A 15,167-nucleotide genomic window follows, 5' to 3' on the forward strand; every position below is an offset into this window, starting at 1 on the left:
AGAGAGAGAGAAAGATACAGAGGAGGGGAGGGGAGGGGAGAGGAGAGGAGAGGAGAGGAGAGGAGAGGAGAGGAGAGGAGAGGAGAGGAGAGGAGAGGAGAGGAGAGGAGAGGAGAGGAGAGGAGAGGAGAGGAGAGGAGAGGAGAGGAGAGGATGTGTGTCTGTTAGTGGTCTACTGGTTAAAGTGTTTAAACTATTATGTTGGATTACTGTTCTAATTTGAAGTAGATTCCAATTTATAAATATTTAGTCTTGTTTCAACACAGAACAAAAAGAATAAACCATCAGCACAAGAGATGATGACATACTGGTGGAATCTCAGGATGGCTGTAAATGTCTGGTCACTGTAGGTTTCCATGGTAACGTGTTTAAAAAGGGGAGCTGTCTCACAGCTTTCCAACAACTTCAACATTCTTCAACTGAGCCAATACAGACCGGTGAGCCGTCTGTGGACCTCTTTGGCCATCACTACTGAGCCAGTGTTGAGGATGCTGCTGCACTTCCCTCGATCATGCAGAAGAGATCAAGGCAGAAACAACAAGGCTCCAAAAACATCCAGGAGATGCTTGTCAGATTACTCTGTAATTCTTGGAGCTGTGCAGCAGAAGTCTCAGCAAACAACAATAGCAGCTTCCCAAAGTGTGGATTTCTTTACTGACCATACATTTCAAACATGGGCAGACCGTGCGTGCACAGTGCTGGGTGCTGTGAGGCTGGCTGGAAGAGGAGACTGTAGAAGGTCTCACTTCCTCATTGTCCCATCACCTCAGCAGAGTCTTAGTCTGGTCCTTTACGCCATTTAACACAGGTGCTGAATGCTCTTCAGGTGACCTGTGACCTATGTCTGGTCCAGTTTGACCACCGCCTCTTGAACTTCTCCAGTTGAAGTGGAGAGTTCAGTCTTCCAGTGCAGGTGGGTTGGGTTGAAGCCACGCAGAAGGAATGCTAATATTTGGCTACATCTGGACCATTTCTCCTCAGGTTTGACCAGAGCTTCCTCCCTTTCCATCGACATTTAAACGGCTGGCTGTTTGAATTGGAGGAGTCTTGGAAACTTCTGGATAATCTACATATTTGTCTCTGTCCAGTCTCAGATTTGTAAGTTGTAATAAACCAGCCCGTTGTCACGGTTGCATTTAATCAAGCTGCCATCTTGGGAAAAACCAGGAAACCCAGGGGAAGATATCTTGTTTAAAATCTGTGTGGCAGAGTCAAAAGGATATACAATTATTGAGAAGGACACCAAGTTGCCTGTTCAATCAGGGCAGCAACATTAATCTCTGTTTTTAATCAAATTAGAATAACTGAAATTTAAAAAGGTTTTACTACAGTAAAGTAAAATGCTTAGAGAGTCACGGGGCTCCTTCAGGGTTTGAGCCAGCACTGTGAAGTTGCAGCAATAACTGCTGTGCCACCAGGATGAGCTTATGTCCAGCAGAATTATCTCCTCATTGGATTTCAGTCCAAAATACTGGGATCTAAGCCCCTGCTTGTATCAATCATTTATTTTTTACATCTAACCATACTAATATTGCTCAAAACTTGTCCCCTTTCAACCTACTGTGTCTAAAATCCAGAAAGCTGCCAAACCTTGAAATGACATTATGTGTTTGTTGCAGAACCAGAACTGGACTCTTTGCTGGCTAAAGCAGAGAGCTGCACCAGTTCTGCAGCAGATCGAACCACTGTGAGTCAACTGAAGAGCTATAATATACATGAAATACTAGAATAGGAATTTTTCAGATTGTGTCTCTAATTAACACAACCTGTGGAACAACTATTGAGCCTGGAGCAGCCTGGGCCCACCCATTATGACCCAGGCCAAGGTAGTGAGTGATTTCAGATAAAGGGAAGGCTTCTCAGTCAATCAGGGCTTCTACTCCACCAGTGGACTCGTAAGCCTGCTCACAGGCCCACAGGCTGTCACGAGCAAGCAATTAATAAAATGAATTATGTCGGTGCATGTGGCAGAAGCCTGTCAAGTGAGGTCAATGAGACAGACACAGCAATTAGCAATTAGCTAATATGAAACACCAACATGGCAAAGTAAAAGCATAAATGCTCATTCTCCTCTGCTCAAGTAGACCTGTCACAACCTCCAGTAGACCTGTCATCCAGCCTACAAGCCAGACCCCCCCCCCCCCACACACACACACACACACACACACATACACACACACACCGACAATTTCCGTCGTATGTTCATACTGGTTGACAAGGTGTTTTTTTTTGTGGGAGACTGTGACCCTGTAACACATAGCTACCTTCCTGTCAAAGAGAGCACAAATGTCTGGGCCAGAGGTTAGGAAGACACAGGGCCTGATCTACTGAAGGTTTGCATGTATAAAAACCCTGATAGCTAACCAGTAGCACCGAGGATTGCGTCTGTCAAATAAGTGAAACAGCCTGCACAATCCATGTAGCTCGTTTTCCTTTAGGAATATGTAAAAAACATGTAAAATACTGGGAGGAGGAGATGCGAGTGTTATCATTTCACACCCACACTGTGGGTTATCAAACCTGGAACTGATTGTGGTCAATGTGCGTCTATATTTAGCACCCTTTGAAGGCAGGTGCAAACTGGCACAGCATTGCGCACAAATGGCCGTGGTCATTATGGCGAGGAGGCAGCACTGACAGGTGACAGACAGAGAGAATATTTGGACTGTCAGAAATAAAAATAGTAGAGACACATCGTCCAACCAGCAGTGCCATTGTTGAGCTGCTGGATGACCTCAGGGCTGATTCAGAGCCAGTCACAAATAGCTCCATTGGAAATGCTTCTCATTATATGGGATCTTGGTACATCAGGTCCACAGTCTCTAGCAAGACTGCGACTCCACATTAAGTGCCTGGTTGGCAGGGTGAAGCAACACAAGAGGACAGTCATCCCAACTTCATCTTCTAGGCAGCATCAATCAACTTTACACAGGTTATTGGTTAAAGCCTGAGCAGACACCCGTTGATGGTTATGTAATGTGAATATGTGGTTCTCAATGGTGTAAAGTCACAATCCCATTTCACTTGTTCGAACCTTAGATTGAAAACTTTGCAAAAAACTTTATTGCACAAAACTGCTGTGATGTCCTGGTGTGTTCTAAAGAGCTTTCTGTTTTCTTTTTATTAAAAAAATGAATGAAATACAATGACATATTTTCAAATCCGTTCAATTGTTTGTGCATAGAGAGGTACTGTGACATGTATGTGTAAGAAAAAGAAAGCATCTCTCATGGAACATAGCTTGACAGCTGTGCCCTGACCTGCTGACCTCTGACCCCATTGACTCACTTGGTATACCAGCCGCTTGTTATAATTAATGTACTTGCATGATCTCTACCTATTCTCTCCTCTACCTGTCCTCCCCCTTCTCCTCTCTCTCTCCCCCCCAGGCCATCAGCAGGAGGGTCCCCCTACATGAGCCTGGTCCTACTCAAGGTTTCTTCCTGTTAAAGGAGAATTTTTCCTTGCCACTATTGCTTGTTGGGGGTCAGGCCCTGGGATTCTGTAAAGTACTTGTAACAGATGCTGATAAATAAAGATTGATTGATTGAATCATTGCTATTATCATGCTATTATGAAGTGTCTTCACTTTAGTAGGACTAAGTACTATTATCAAACGTTACCAAATGCCTGGGCCACCCTCCAACTTTCCCTTCCTTACCCTGTCCTATGAGCTGAAGTTGAACTACTCCACAATGGAACTTCATTCTGTGACTCCCTCCACTGGTCACTAACCCTAACCCTAACCTAACCCTAACCCTAACCCTAACCCAACTGACTAGAGAAAAAGCCAACCTTCCCTAAGGATCGTATTTGTAACATCAATTGATCCACCCTCCAAACTTCTGTCCCATTAAATGTAAAAAATCACAGCTTGTTGTTGAGCGACCCTGAGTCGTAGTAGATTTACTTGATGACCCTGGAAAAGAGGCATCAAGAGCAGTTGGTTGCTGTACCGAATGTGGCGTATCTGTTGTTCCACCTGTCCTTTAGTGCATTGTTTTCAGTGGAGGTTTTCAGAAGGGTGTTCTTTTTTCAAGTCAGGTTATGGTAGTGGCAGGTTTCAATTGGTTCAAAGTTTTAAATTTTGTAAATATTGTGAAGCTCACAGAGTGTGAGATTTTGAAATCAAAAACAAGTCATGGCGAGGCAACCACCCTGTAAAACCAGTTCTTACAGCTGTGACACAATTAAGGGACAATGTTCACCAAGTATACTGCAGCTCTCTCTTGCATGTCTGCAGTTTCTCTTTGGATAAATCCAGTAACACTCGCATTCCCAAATGGTCATTCCAAGAATCTCTCAATTGGTCATCGGGTAGCATTTGGTCCTGGAGGGTACATCGCTTGCAAACCAGCCTGGTTCTCCCCCCATTGTCAAGTCTTTATCAGAGCAATTTCTTAGCCCAGAGCTTAGTGGAACAAGGGTTTAGTCTCACTTCCTCCACACAGGGACACTGACTGCCCCATTGACCTGCTTCCAGGGGATCCAATCCCCAAAGGCTGCCTCTACTCCCCTGTAAGCCCAATGAAAGGAAAAAGAGCTGAAATAATCCATCCCTCCTCCCCTGCAGGAGATGGGATTTTCTTTGTGATGGAGAAGGACATGACCCTTTGTCCATGTATTGATTAATATAACGTAATTTGATAACCTTTTTTAAAAAAAATGGACCCCCTTCCATTCATTTTCTCTGCATTTAACCTCCTCCAACTTGTCCACATATTCACTAAATTGGGCCATAGTAGCACATTACATCTGTTCAGAATAAGAGAGGCTTGATGAGTGGAAACCTGGCTATATCACCCTCACTGGACACTATGAGTATCTAATAATTGCTTTTTGCCCGACTGATGCCCCACCATTTTCCAAGCACTGGTTAATGAATTGAGACCTAATAAACAAAATGTTTTTTGTCTGCAGAGACCATAAAAAGCAACTTGTTCTCCAGAGCTCGAAAAGTCATCAACTGGTGGTGGCGGGGGTGGGGGGGGGGGGGGGGGGGGGGGGGGGGGGGGGGGGGGGGGTGGTCCTTCAAACACTGTTTTTGGAACAATTTTAAGAGGAGTTTTCAGGGAGGTTTTACTTTTTGTTTGTTTAATTTATTTCCCAATTACAGAGCAAACAGAAGGTGGTCCACATGCCAATTAACTCTCTGTCCACCGCTGCTAAGTTAGCCAGTGTTAGCCCGACCCAGGGTGTGGAGATGATGCCCAAGATGCTGAAGGCTCGAATGAGACTGGGACACTTGTGTGTGGTTAACCCACAGTGTCAAAGCCTTCACAAATTAATATAGGGTGCAGAGTTAGTGAGCTCTTTTCAGTTAGTGCTAATTATTACTATAATAATTAGTTTAATTTCTTTTGTCCTATTTTAACTCATTCAGGATATGGATATGTGAGAAGAACCTGACTTTTGTTGTTGTGAATAAATGGGGTTTGAAACCTTCTCTGGTATGTCAGAGTTTGTGTGGTTTTTGTACCCCCATCTATTATTAGCATCTATTAGCACTAAAATGTACTAATAACATTCCTATTACACAATATATTTGTATCATTAAAACACAAATAAACTCGTGGCTGTGTCAACAGTCAGCCGAGGCTTTTCCCTCTCATCTGTAAATGTCTGCTATTATTGGAGTCACCATTTGAGAGGATTCACTGATTACTAAATTAACCTTCACACCACTTTTCTGCTAAAATTGTTAAGATAAAATGTGTGACTGTAATTACTTGTTCTGGGCGCTACAGTTGCAGCTGTCAGCTGTTGCACACATCTGCAGGAAAAATGGATCCACTTTGCCGAGCTTGAGTGCCCAAGCCCCCCCACCCACCCACCCACCGCAATGTATCGACCATATGAACCTTTCGGAATCGTATGCTATTCCGTATTAGGTTGTCATGAAATATGATTGGATCATCATCAAAGTCCAGAGGGCCCACTCAGATAATGTGCCTCTAATAGAACACACGAAAAGAACAATCTGATCTTTCCTGTCTCTAATCAAACACAAAATTCTCATACTGCTACGAACTCAAAGCTAATTGGATTCGTGTGTTAGCATACCTGAAGTCTAGTGAAGAAATTGAGTTTGGAGGTCTAAACCAGAGCTGATGAAGACCATTCAGACTCATTAAGTTTGTTCTGCGAGTGGTTCAGTGGGCCTCGTCTCTCCAAACGAGCTTTCGGTGGCTCTATAACCTGACACGCCTGTCACCCTGCTCTCACCTCTCCCCTCCCCTCCCCTCCCCTCCCCTCCCCTCCCCTCCCCTCCCCTCCCCTTCCTTCCCTCCTCTCCTCTCCTCTCCTCTCCTCTCCTCTCCTCTCCTTCTCCTCTCCCTCCCCCTCCCCTCCCCTCCCCTCCCCTCCCCTCCCCTCCCCTCCTCTCCTCTCCCCTTCTCCCCTGTCTGTTTTTGAGCATCCTGCCTCACGTCTGTCCCGGTAAAAGACCGTCCCCTTCTGTCTCTGACCCCGAGGTCTTGGAGATCTCCTCTGGATTCTGTTTATTCGTTTCTGGCCAGTCTTCTGCTGCTTGGTTCGCTCCACCGGCTCACCAGGATCTCCTTTCCGAATGTGCTGCGTTTGGGTCTGACTACTCTGCCTGGTATCACCACATCTACAGGTATCACCACCTTTATGCTGACCTGCTGACCTACTCAACTCCACTGCCAGGTTATTATAATTAATAAAATTAATGTATTTCTATGGTCTCTACCTATTCTCTCCCCTACCTTCCCTCCTCCCCCTTCTCCTCTCTCTCTACCCAGATACCCCCATCAGCAGGAGGGTCCCCCTATATGAGCCTGGTCCTGGGATTCTGTAAAGCACGAGAAACAATTTTGATTGATTGACAATCAAAAATGTTGGATTTCAACAAAGATGGGAGGGGTAAAAACCTTATTTTAAAGATTGGAAAGTGCCATCTGGTCCTGGACTTCTTGCAATCAATGAAGGGAAGAGAAAATGCTGACAGTATGAAAGACTCTTCAGGACAATGTGAGCTATATATAATGAAATGAGGCCAGTGATACTTCCCCATGTGTATCCAGCAGGGTTCTTCATGGATTTAAAAATGCTAACTTGATCTCCATCTGTATACAAGATTATTGTTGCACATCTCACAGCACGAGCTCCAACTGCAATTAATGCTCAGAATTCTATTCTGCATATTTGCATAAATGATTATGTTAGTTTGAAGAACCCATATGTTCCACCTGTGCTGTGTGCTTGACATCATCATGGGGGTTGGGTTGGGGGGGGTGAGGAGCTCTCTTTGCTAACAGCAGCTGATGATTCTCTGTCTCCTTTCTCAGATGATCCAACAGTAGAAGGAATGTTCAGGCTCCATTCATGGGACAACGTTTCACATGAAAATGATAAACATCAGTCACGCTTTGGCTGTTGGATGACGCTCGCTGCATGTTCAGGCTCGCTGATTCCTAGCCACAGGTTCCATGAAAACATAGTTTACCGGTAGAGTAGGAGGAGGCCGATGATGCCAACGACACTGACAACAACGATCAGTTACTTGTAGCCGCAGCAGATTGAATTCCGTTGAAAAGACTCAAATATCAATGTGGTCACATGAAAATAATAAGAAGAAGCTACTGAGGCCATTTGTCATTAAATATTATACACCGAATATATATAAAATAGAGTTCAACAGTTTTTACACAGTTGGGCTCATAAAGTAAAGATCTTTATCTCTCAGCAACTCCACCACTGCACACTCTTGTTATCATGTGGGCATCTATAGCATGTTTATAACACTCACATTAGCGTGTTCACCAGCTTCTGCTGGAAATATTAAGGCCATTGTGATCTGAAGCCGACAGGCACGGCCGAGCAGTTTAAGGGTTTCTAATGCGTCGACATGATCAGATTATTCCTAAAGCTGTCAAAACAATTAAAAGTAATTAGGTTACTTAAAGTACCGGGAAACGCTGCTTTTCTCTTCTAAAATGCAGATGTAAACACAGCTGAGCTCTATTCTGCCCATCAGCTAAATCATCCTCGGTGTCAAAACATCAACCCAACAACAATTATTGTCATTGTTGGGGCCCCTGGGGGGGGGGGGGGTCCTGTTCTGTGTACTGATTGTGTGTGTTTACTTTCAGGTGCTGATTAGGATCCAGACTATTCTGACCCACGTACCCCAACACGGACCCACGTCTGGGCCTGGACCTCCACCACAGAATCCCCCCACCCCCCACAAACACACACATTGATACTGATACTGATACTCACACTCACTACATTTTTATTTAATAAAACGACTACAGGCTGTTGTGAACTGGGAGTAGTTGCGGCTGCAGAGCTGTAATTTTATACACAATTAGGTTTTTAAAAATCTTAGTACTCACAGCTCCCAACTGTCACAGCGGGACTGTGTGTGCATGTGTATTACCAAGTGCATTTTGGCTGCAGCATAGAAGCTAATCAGCCAGTCACCCCAGAGCTGTGCTCCTGACCACATTAGGCTCTATTGTATTATCACTAAATAGTCCTTTGTTCTCCTGTCATAAAGGAATTTTATCAGCTTTCAGGTCCTCAGTCAAGACCTGTAACATAACCCACAGCTAAGGACTGTCGTTGATCCAGTCATCCCTGACCCTGAGGACCAGCATGCGATATATCGTTAGAGGGGGCGACGAGAATCCAGGAGGATGCCAGAGGGAGGGACCAGAGTTACATAATGAGTGTTCACAAGAGGGGCGCCTCAGGTTTAAACCAGCAGCACCTCTATCACACCACACGGAGTTAACACTCATCCCACTGACTATTATCAATCCCAAAGTCCACATCTCATCCAGTGGCCAGCAGTCCACTGGCATGATCCCTTTAAAGAGCTTCCTCCAGAGAAATTGGTTCAAAATCCACGGTGGACAAATTGGGGATAACACACCTGAGATATTACGGCAATATCACCAAATGGATTGAGGAAGGATTGAAAGCAGCATGAACGTGGGATAACACAGCGGTTACTTCACTGATTGATGGGGCTCAAATCTAAATCAAGTTATCTTCTAGCCAGACAGATACAGGTATGAGGGATGTCTTCCCACACCCGGGCCATCAGCGCCGCCCTTGTTCCTCTCAGACCCTCCAGATCCAGTTGAAGATCTTCCAGGACGAGTGAGGAGAGGAGGGGAGGGGAGGGGGAGGGGAGAGGAGAGGAGAGGAGAGGAGAGGAGAGGAGAGGAGAGGAGAGGAGAGGAGAGGAGAGGAGGAGGGAGGGGAGGGGAGGGGAGGGGAGGGGAGGGGAGGTCTGCCGGGAAGATCCGGTTCTGTTCGCTCCTCCAGGCAGGATGAGCTCGTCGGTCTGTGGCCTGTTTTCATATTTTGGTGTGTTCTATGCTAACGAGCAGCCAGTGACGAGGAGCCAACACAGGCTGGGTGTCCACAGCTTCTCTCTGGAGGTGCAGTGGACATTTCATTCAGACACCATCTGTCTGTGGGTTCTCCTTTTTATATCATGGTTTTATCCCAAAAATGAATGTGTTGCGTGGTGGCAGAATAAGAGGAGGGAGGAGCTGCAGGTCCAATCAGATCTGGACCAATGAGCAGTTTTTCCAAGGCTTTGGAGTCCAAATCTTCTGTGCTGCATTTGTTTGTGCCAGAATTGTTGGTGAGGAGTTACTCTGGGAGGATGCAGGTACTTGTGATGGAAATGAGATGTTTACCCTGATAATGATGAAACCAGAGAGAGGATTAAACAGAAAGGCCTTGTTTGATTTTCAGATTATTGTGTTGACTTCTGACACCTTCATGCCAGCAGTCTTTTAGAGAGGATTACACACATTTGAAAGGAAATCAAAGTCAAGTGGTTCCATTCTGTGATGTCTGGAATTAGTGGAAGCAGTGGAAACTATGGCACATCAGTGTCTCTCCAGGGCTGTTTTGCTAGCATCCGTGATGTGTAGCCTGTACTTGCTATACCTAGTAACCATATGAGAGGTGGAGGTTTGACACCTGCTTCCACCTGCTCTGATAATGGAGCTTTGCTGGAATATTTCCTTGCCGTCATTGTTGCAACAGCCCCACGTCCTCGGCAGCACCACTGACCCAGCCGACCTCTGGCCTCCTCTACCTAGCTGCTGCTCTCAAAGGAGATGATTGGCTTTGTTTTTTAAATTGGCATGAACCGTCTTGGCACCATCAGCATTAACGACTCTGCATTCTGGCCCCAAAACCTCCAATAAAAGTCATTTTGACAGAATAAATTGTTGTGAGTGGACAACTTAAACAAATACTAGGATGTACGGTATAAAGACAACAACAAGACTTCTATAGAGATTGTACTGTATTTCCAAAAATATATGTACAGTCTATTACAAAGGTTACAAAGCAAAAAGAATTGTCTATGTAACAAGAAACTGTCTAATTAAATGATCTTGCCAGCTCTTCTTTTGGGGAAAATACATTTAACCAGTGAATATTCTCAATACTTCCATCACAGAAAAATAAATAACAAATCAACAATCTGTATTACTGTACATCGACCTAAAAGAGAACATGACATCTAAGGTAAAGATGGGAATCCTATCAGCCGTCTTTGGTCCTAAATGAAAAGTATGCACAACTGAAATCGTGTGGGTGACGTTAATTCCTCTGCAAGATAGAAAAATATAGTGCATTTTAATGTATTGAGAGATCTCTACCGAGGAAGATGTGTAGAAAAGCCAAAGCAATATAAATAAAATGTACAAGTTTTACAATGACACATACGAAGCCTCCCTCCGCTGGGCTCCTCAGACACAATCAACAGTGCTGCGATCTTTGGAATCATCCTCCACCTGACGAAAAGAGTGGAAGTAACCTCCAGCAGCTAACGGCTAAAAATAGGAGAAACACACCATTCCAGCTCTGCTGCTCCTGATTCATCTCGCCCACCGGGATGTGGAGCTTCCTACTTTAGACATATTCAGGAAGTGAGTTTTCACCAACACACAAGTCATTTTGTGTCCGGCTGACATAAAAGTGTGGCTGAACTAAACAGCAGCAACAGCAACAACAGCAGGGAGTCTGTTGGTGAAGCGTCCAGCGGATCTGAATCTCCAAATGATTGTACTCTGTTGTTAATCTCAATTTGGCTCAGAATGGGGGACAGAGGCATGTTTCCATGGAGCTGGGGGGTGACTTCATGGTCAATTCGAATGTCTGGGCCCAACTGCTGAGCTCTACTGTATGGGTGAAGGAAGACTGTGTGTGTGTATGTGTGTGTGTGTGTGTGTGTGTGTGTGTGTGTGTGTGTGTGTGTGTGTGTGTGTGTGTGAATTGATCTACGTGGACCTTCAGACTCAGTGGGATCAACCTTGAGATGCAGTCAGACAAACTCTCCTTTACTTTTTCCTCCTGAACAACCTAATTCGCCAGATTGGGGCTATTTTGAATTGATTTGTAAATTGGGCGGAGATGGAGAGGGACAGAGGGACAGAGGGACAGGGGGACAGGGGGACAGGGGGCAGGGACGGTGTCTGATCTCCTCCTGTCACGTTTGCAATTGTGTGGAATCAGGCAGCGAAGCAGCTGTGGTGGCCAGTACCAGCAGAGGCGCCCTGTCCCAGTGAAGCTGCCCTGAGGGAACCTCACCCATCACCACAGCCAGATGTCGTGGAAACGTCCACACGGGCGACCCCACCCCGCTTCAAAGGAGCTTCCATTTGTGGGATATCTGTCCCCTACATGTGCATAGTGGCGATGTAAACAAGACCTTCCTGTCCCGTCTCCATTAGCGTCTGCTGCCATTCCGTCTGAGGGCTTCCCTCTTGGTTCCAGCTGGCCTGAGGCTGTGGTCACACAGTCCTGCTCTGCTGGCCAGGCTGACCTACAAACCCTCACACACTGCGACCCACAGAGAGGCTGGAAGGATGAGTGATGTTGAAAATGACACATCTGCCTCAGTGCTGATCCACATCGACTGGTTGCTGGTTTGACTCTCATCACTGCACACAGTAAAGTGCAAAAGGCTAAAGAGGATTTTGCTGTGAAATGATTTAAGACACTGGTGTGTTTTCAGACATCATTAGGTCATTTCGCCAATTTATTATTTCCCACGTATTACCCAAAGCTCATTCTTGTAAGAAACAATCTTTGTAAAAATCTGGAATTGTGCTGCAGGAGATCCAACTGAAGTGGAGGAGGTGTGTTAATTTTCTACATCTGTCATCAGTGTTGGGTTTTTCTGTGCCATCTAAAATTTGAATGTGTCATGTTAATGTTTGTAGTGATGAAAAATCATTCCAGTCGTAACACTTTCCTCTGTATTTACAGTAGAATGCACAAGAATACTGATGGATAATAAAAGTAGAAAGTGACTTAAGAATCCTTTTTTCTTCTGCTGTGGAACAGCACAAAAATACTCTGGAACCGCCAAGTGTTTGATTTCAGGGGCAGATGGTAGCGAGAGGAGGCTGATCCACTCCTTTAAATCAGACACACTTGAATATGTGTTGGTTGGCGTTGCTGCCAGTGAGGAAGATGCACCGGTGGAGGGTGAAGAAAGAGGAAGATGCATGGCTGCCTGCAAAGATGGGACTGATGGGCCAGGATGGGCTCTCACGACACCCCAAAGGGCCCCTTTGATCATGGCGAGGGGACACAAGTGATGTCAGCGTGACTAATTGGCACCTTTGCAGTGTTTCAAAGCGTGCCCCTCGTCTCTGTGACTCGTTTATTCCGCCCCTCAGAAGTGTTAGCGCGTTATAGCGCTAAAACCCAACATGACTCTCCCCTTTGATATGAGGGCTATCCAATTTTTGAACACTTAGCACCCAAAAAAGGAACATTTTCTTTCTGGAATTATTGCTCGATTTAGCCCAGCTCTTCTCTGACAGCAGGAGTGTCGGGACCCAGTCCTGGACGGCCACCGTCCAGCCGGGACTTCTGTCGTATAGGACAGGAAAAGCTTTCCCGTAGGACAGAAGACCCGGCTGGATTGCGGCTCTCCAGGACTGGGTCTGGACACTCCTGCCGTACGGCATCAGGCTCAGCCCTGCCCTGTTCGCCAACTCCAAGTCCTAGACCAAAGAAATGATCCAAATAAAACAGGTAAAAAGGGAAGCTGTCCGTCCATTTGAACCCAATAAAGCACTACTACCTAATGCTCCAGCTAATGTGTGTTAAGGCAGTATCATGTCTACACCTTTTGTGGGTTCAAAAATTGGATTTGCAACAAATAAAATGTCCCAAAACAAGTTGTGTGCAATATTCTGGGCAACATGATGGAAAAATACAGTGGCTTCAATGTCAGGAGGAGCTTTCAACAGTGCAGCACATTCCTACTCCAGGTAAGCACTCATGTAGTGAAAACAAGGTACAAAGTATTGCTAAGCTTTTAGAAAAGTCTGGTGATTTCGAGAGCCATTCTCCTCCTTAGTGCTGCACTAATAAAAAAATGAAGTCATAAAAATATTCAGAGGTTGAATCCACATCATGCAAGCACTCCAGTAAGTTACTAACAAGAAGGTGAAGGCAAACACAAGTCAATACAAAGAGTCCAGCATGTGTCAGCACAAAATGTACCTTTGAGTCCGAACCCCTGTCTGTGTTTGGATCGTAGTTTACCCTGTAGTCGAGTCCAAAGGAAGATAAAAGGTCCAAAACTGCTGCTTTTGTCGCAGAAAAACAAAATCAAGATATTACAGAAAAAAACCACAGCAAGTTTTTTTGTTCTTTTAGAAAAGGTACCTAGCTATGGTGGACTTGGTTGAGTTATATTGCGCCAGTTGATATGTGGTTGGATCCATCACCCCCCGCCCAAAAAAGTGAAATTAAAACAAAAAAAAAAAGGAAGTGATCTCATCCAGGTAGTTTGATTTTGTTGTTGAGTTTTGCCCTTTTCCTGTCGTGGTCGCCCTCAGAGGAGACGATCCCAGTCCTTTACTGAGGAAAAAAGGAATGATTTCACGTCAGACACATCAGACATGTGTTGACATCAAGCGTTCGTCCTGGTTCCGCTCGGGCGACGCTCCCGATCCATTCTGGCCCTGATGGCTGGTTGCAGTCCATCACACCTGGACGCCGGTACCGTGGAGGTGCAGCATCTGTGCTCTCATTGTCTGTATGCTGTTCATGACCTTCTTCTGATGGCCCACCAGCGTGATCCCTAAGCTCATTACGTCCCTGGAGACACACAAAGTTCAGTATGACGAGGACAGATTCTGATCACATGTGAAATGTGTCTGTCATCAGTGATTCAAGTCTTCCGCTGATTCAATGTAACGGTAGAGATGATGGGGGCCCAAACCCAGTCCTCCAGGGCCCAACTGAGGTAACTTTTCTGTCCTACCAGGAGGAAAAAAAGGCTTCCTCCAAGGAATGTTGGATCCCAGGTAAAAACCACGTCTACCTGGTAGGACAGAAACCCCGCTCGACTGGGATTTGAAATGTTGGATTTGACTATAACATCTACAAGAATGAGCAATAATTGGTTCCTTCCTGTGTTTTAGGATTGAAGGTATATTAAAGGTGAGAGCATGGGGGAAACCAAACAGCTGTTGGTTTATGTCATGGTGACAACAATCCTCCAACACAACCTCTGGTTTACTCACTCGATGGACATCCTGGCCACAGAGTCCAGGGAAACGTAGCCAGCTGCTGTGAAGTTGTCTCTGTATCGGTCCATCTTAATGGCTTCCAACCAGTCTCCCACTGAGCAGAAAGTGCTGAAGTCTGGCGTGTTCTGATCCAAGAGTGGGCTGAGCGGTCTGCAGGGTCACCACAGGAGACATATGTGTGAAGGAGAACATGTTTGTCCACAGACGCACCGACACCGTTTACTGAGACCAAAGCTGTCCAGCAGCAGGTTCCAAGAACACCTGCAGCACATCAGCCAGATTTAACAGCAAGATGATGTAGCCAAAGAAACCTGAATGTAACCAAGCAAGTTCTCAGATTACCGAAATCTGACCGTAGTAGTCTGGAATAAAGTCTGGACATGTGTCCAGACGGACATTTCCTCCTTCTACCAATAGATGCCAGCAGCTTGGAAGGATGCTGTTGTGCTAGGTTCCTCTATGTGTTTCAATCAATCAATCTTTATTTATATAGCGTCTGTTACAATCAAAATTGTTTCTAGGTCCTCTACAGAATCCCAGGGCCTGACCCCAAACAAGCAACAGTGGCAGGAAAAACTCCCCTTTAACAGGAAGAAACCTTGAGCAGGACCA

At 45.4% G+C, this 15,167-nt stretch overlaps 1 protein-coding gene across 1 annotated transcript in view; it reads right to left on the minus strand.

Moving 5' to 3' along the window:
- Positions 1–10,282: 10,282 nt before the first annotated feature.
- epha7 (eph receptor A7) overlaps positions 10,283–15,167 on the minus strand; it is a 56,907-nt gene continuing 52,022 nt past the window's right edge. Inside the window, 2 exon segments of the mRNA XM_029849489.1 lie at positions 10,283–14,121; positions 14,550–14,705. Of these exon segments, the coding sequence (XP_029705349.1) occupies positions 14,007–14,121; positions 14,550–14,705 (271 nt within the window). The 3' untranslated portion in view covers positions 10,283–14,006.

Source organism: Takifugu rubripes, chromosome 16, assembly GCF_901000725.2.
Source record: "Takifugu rubripes chromosome 16, fTakRub1.2, whole genome shotgun sequence".
In the NCBI taxonomy this organism is placed as follows: Eukaryota; Metazoa; Chordata; class Actinopteri; order Tetraodontiformes; family Tetraodontidae; genus Takifugu; species Takifugu rubripes.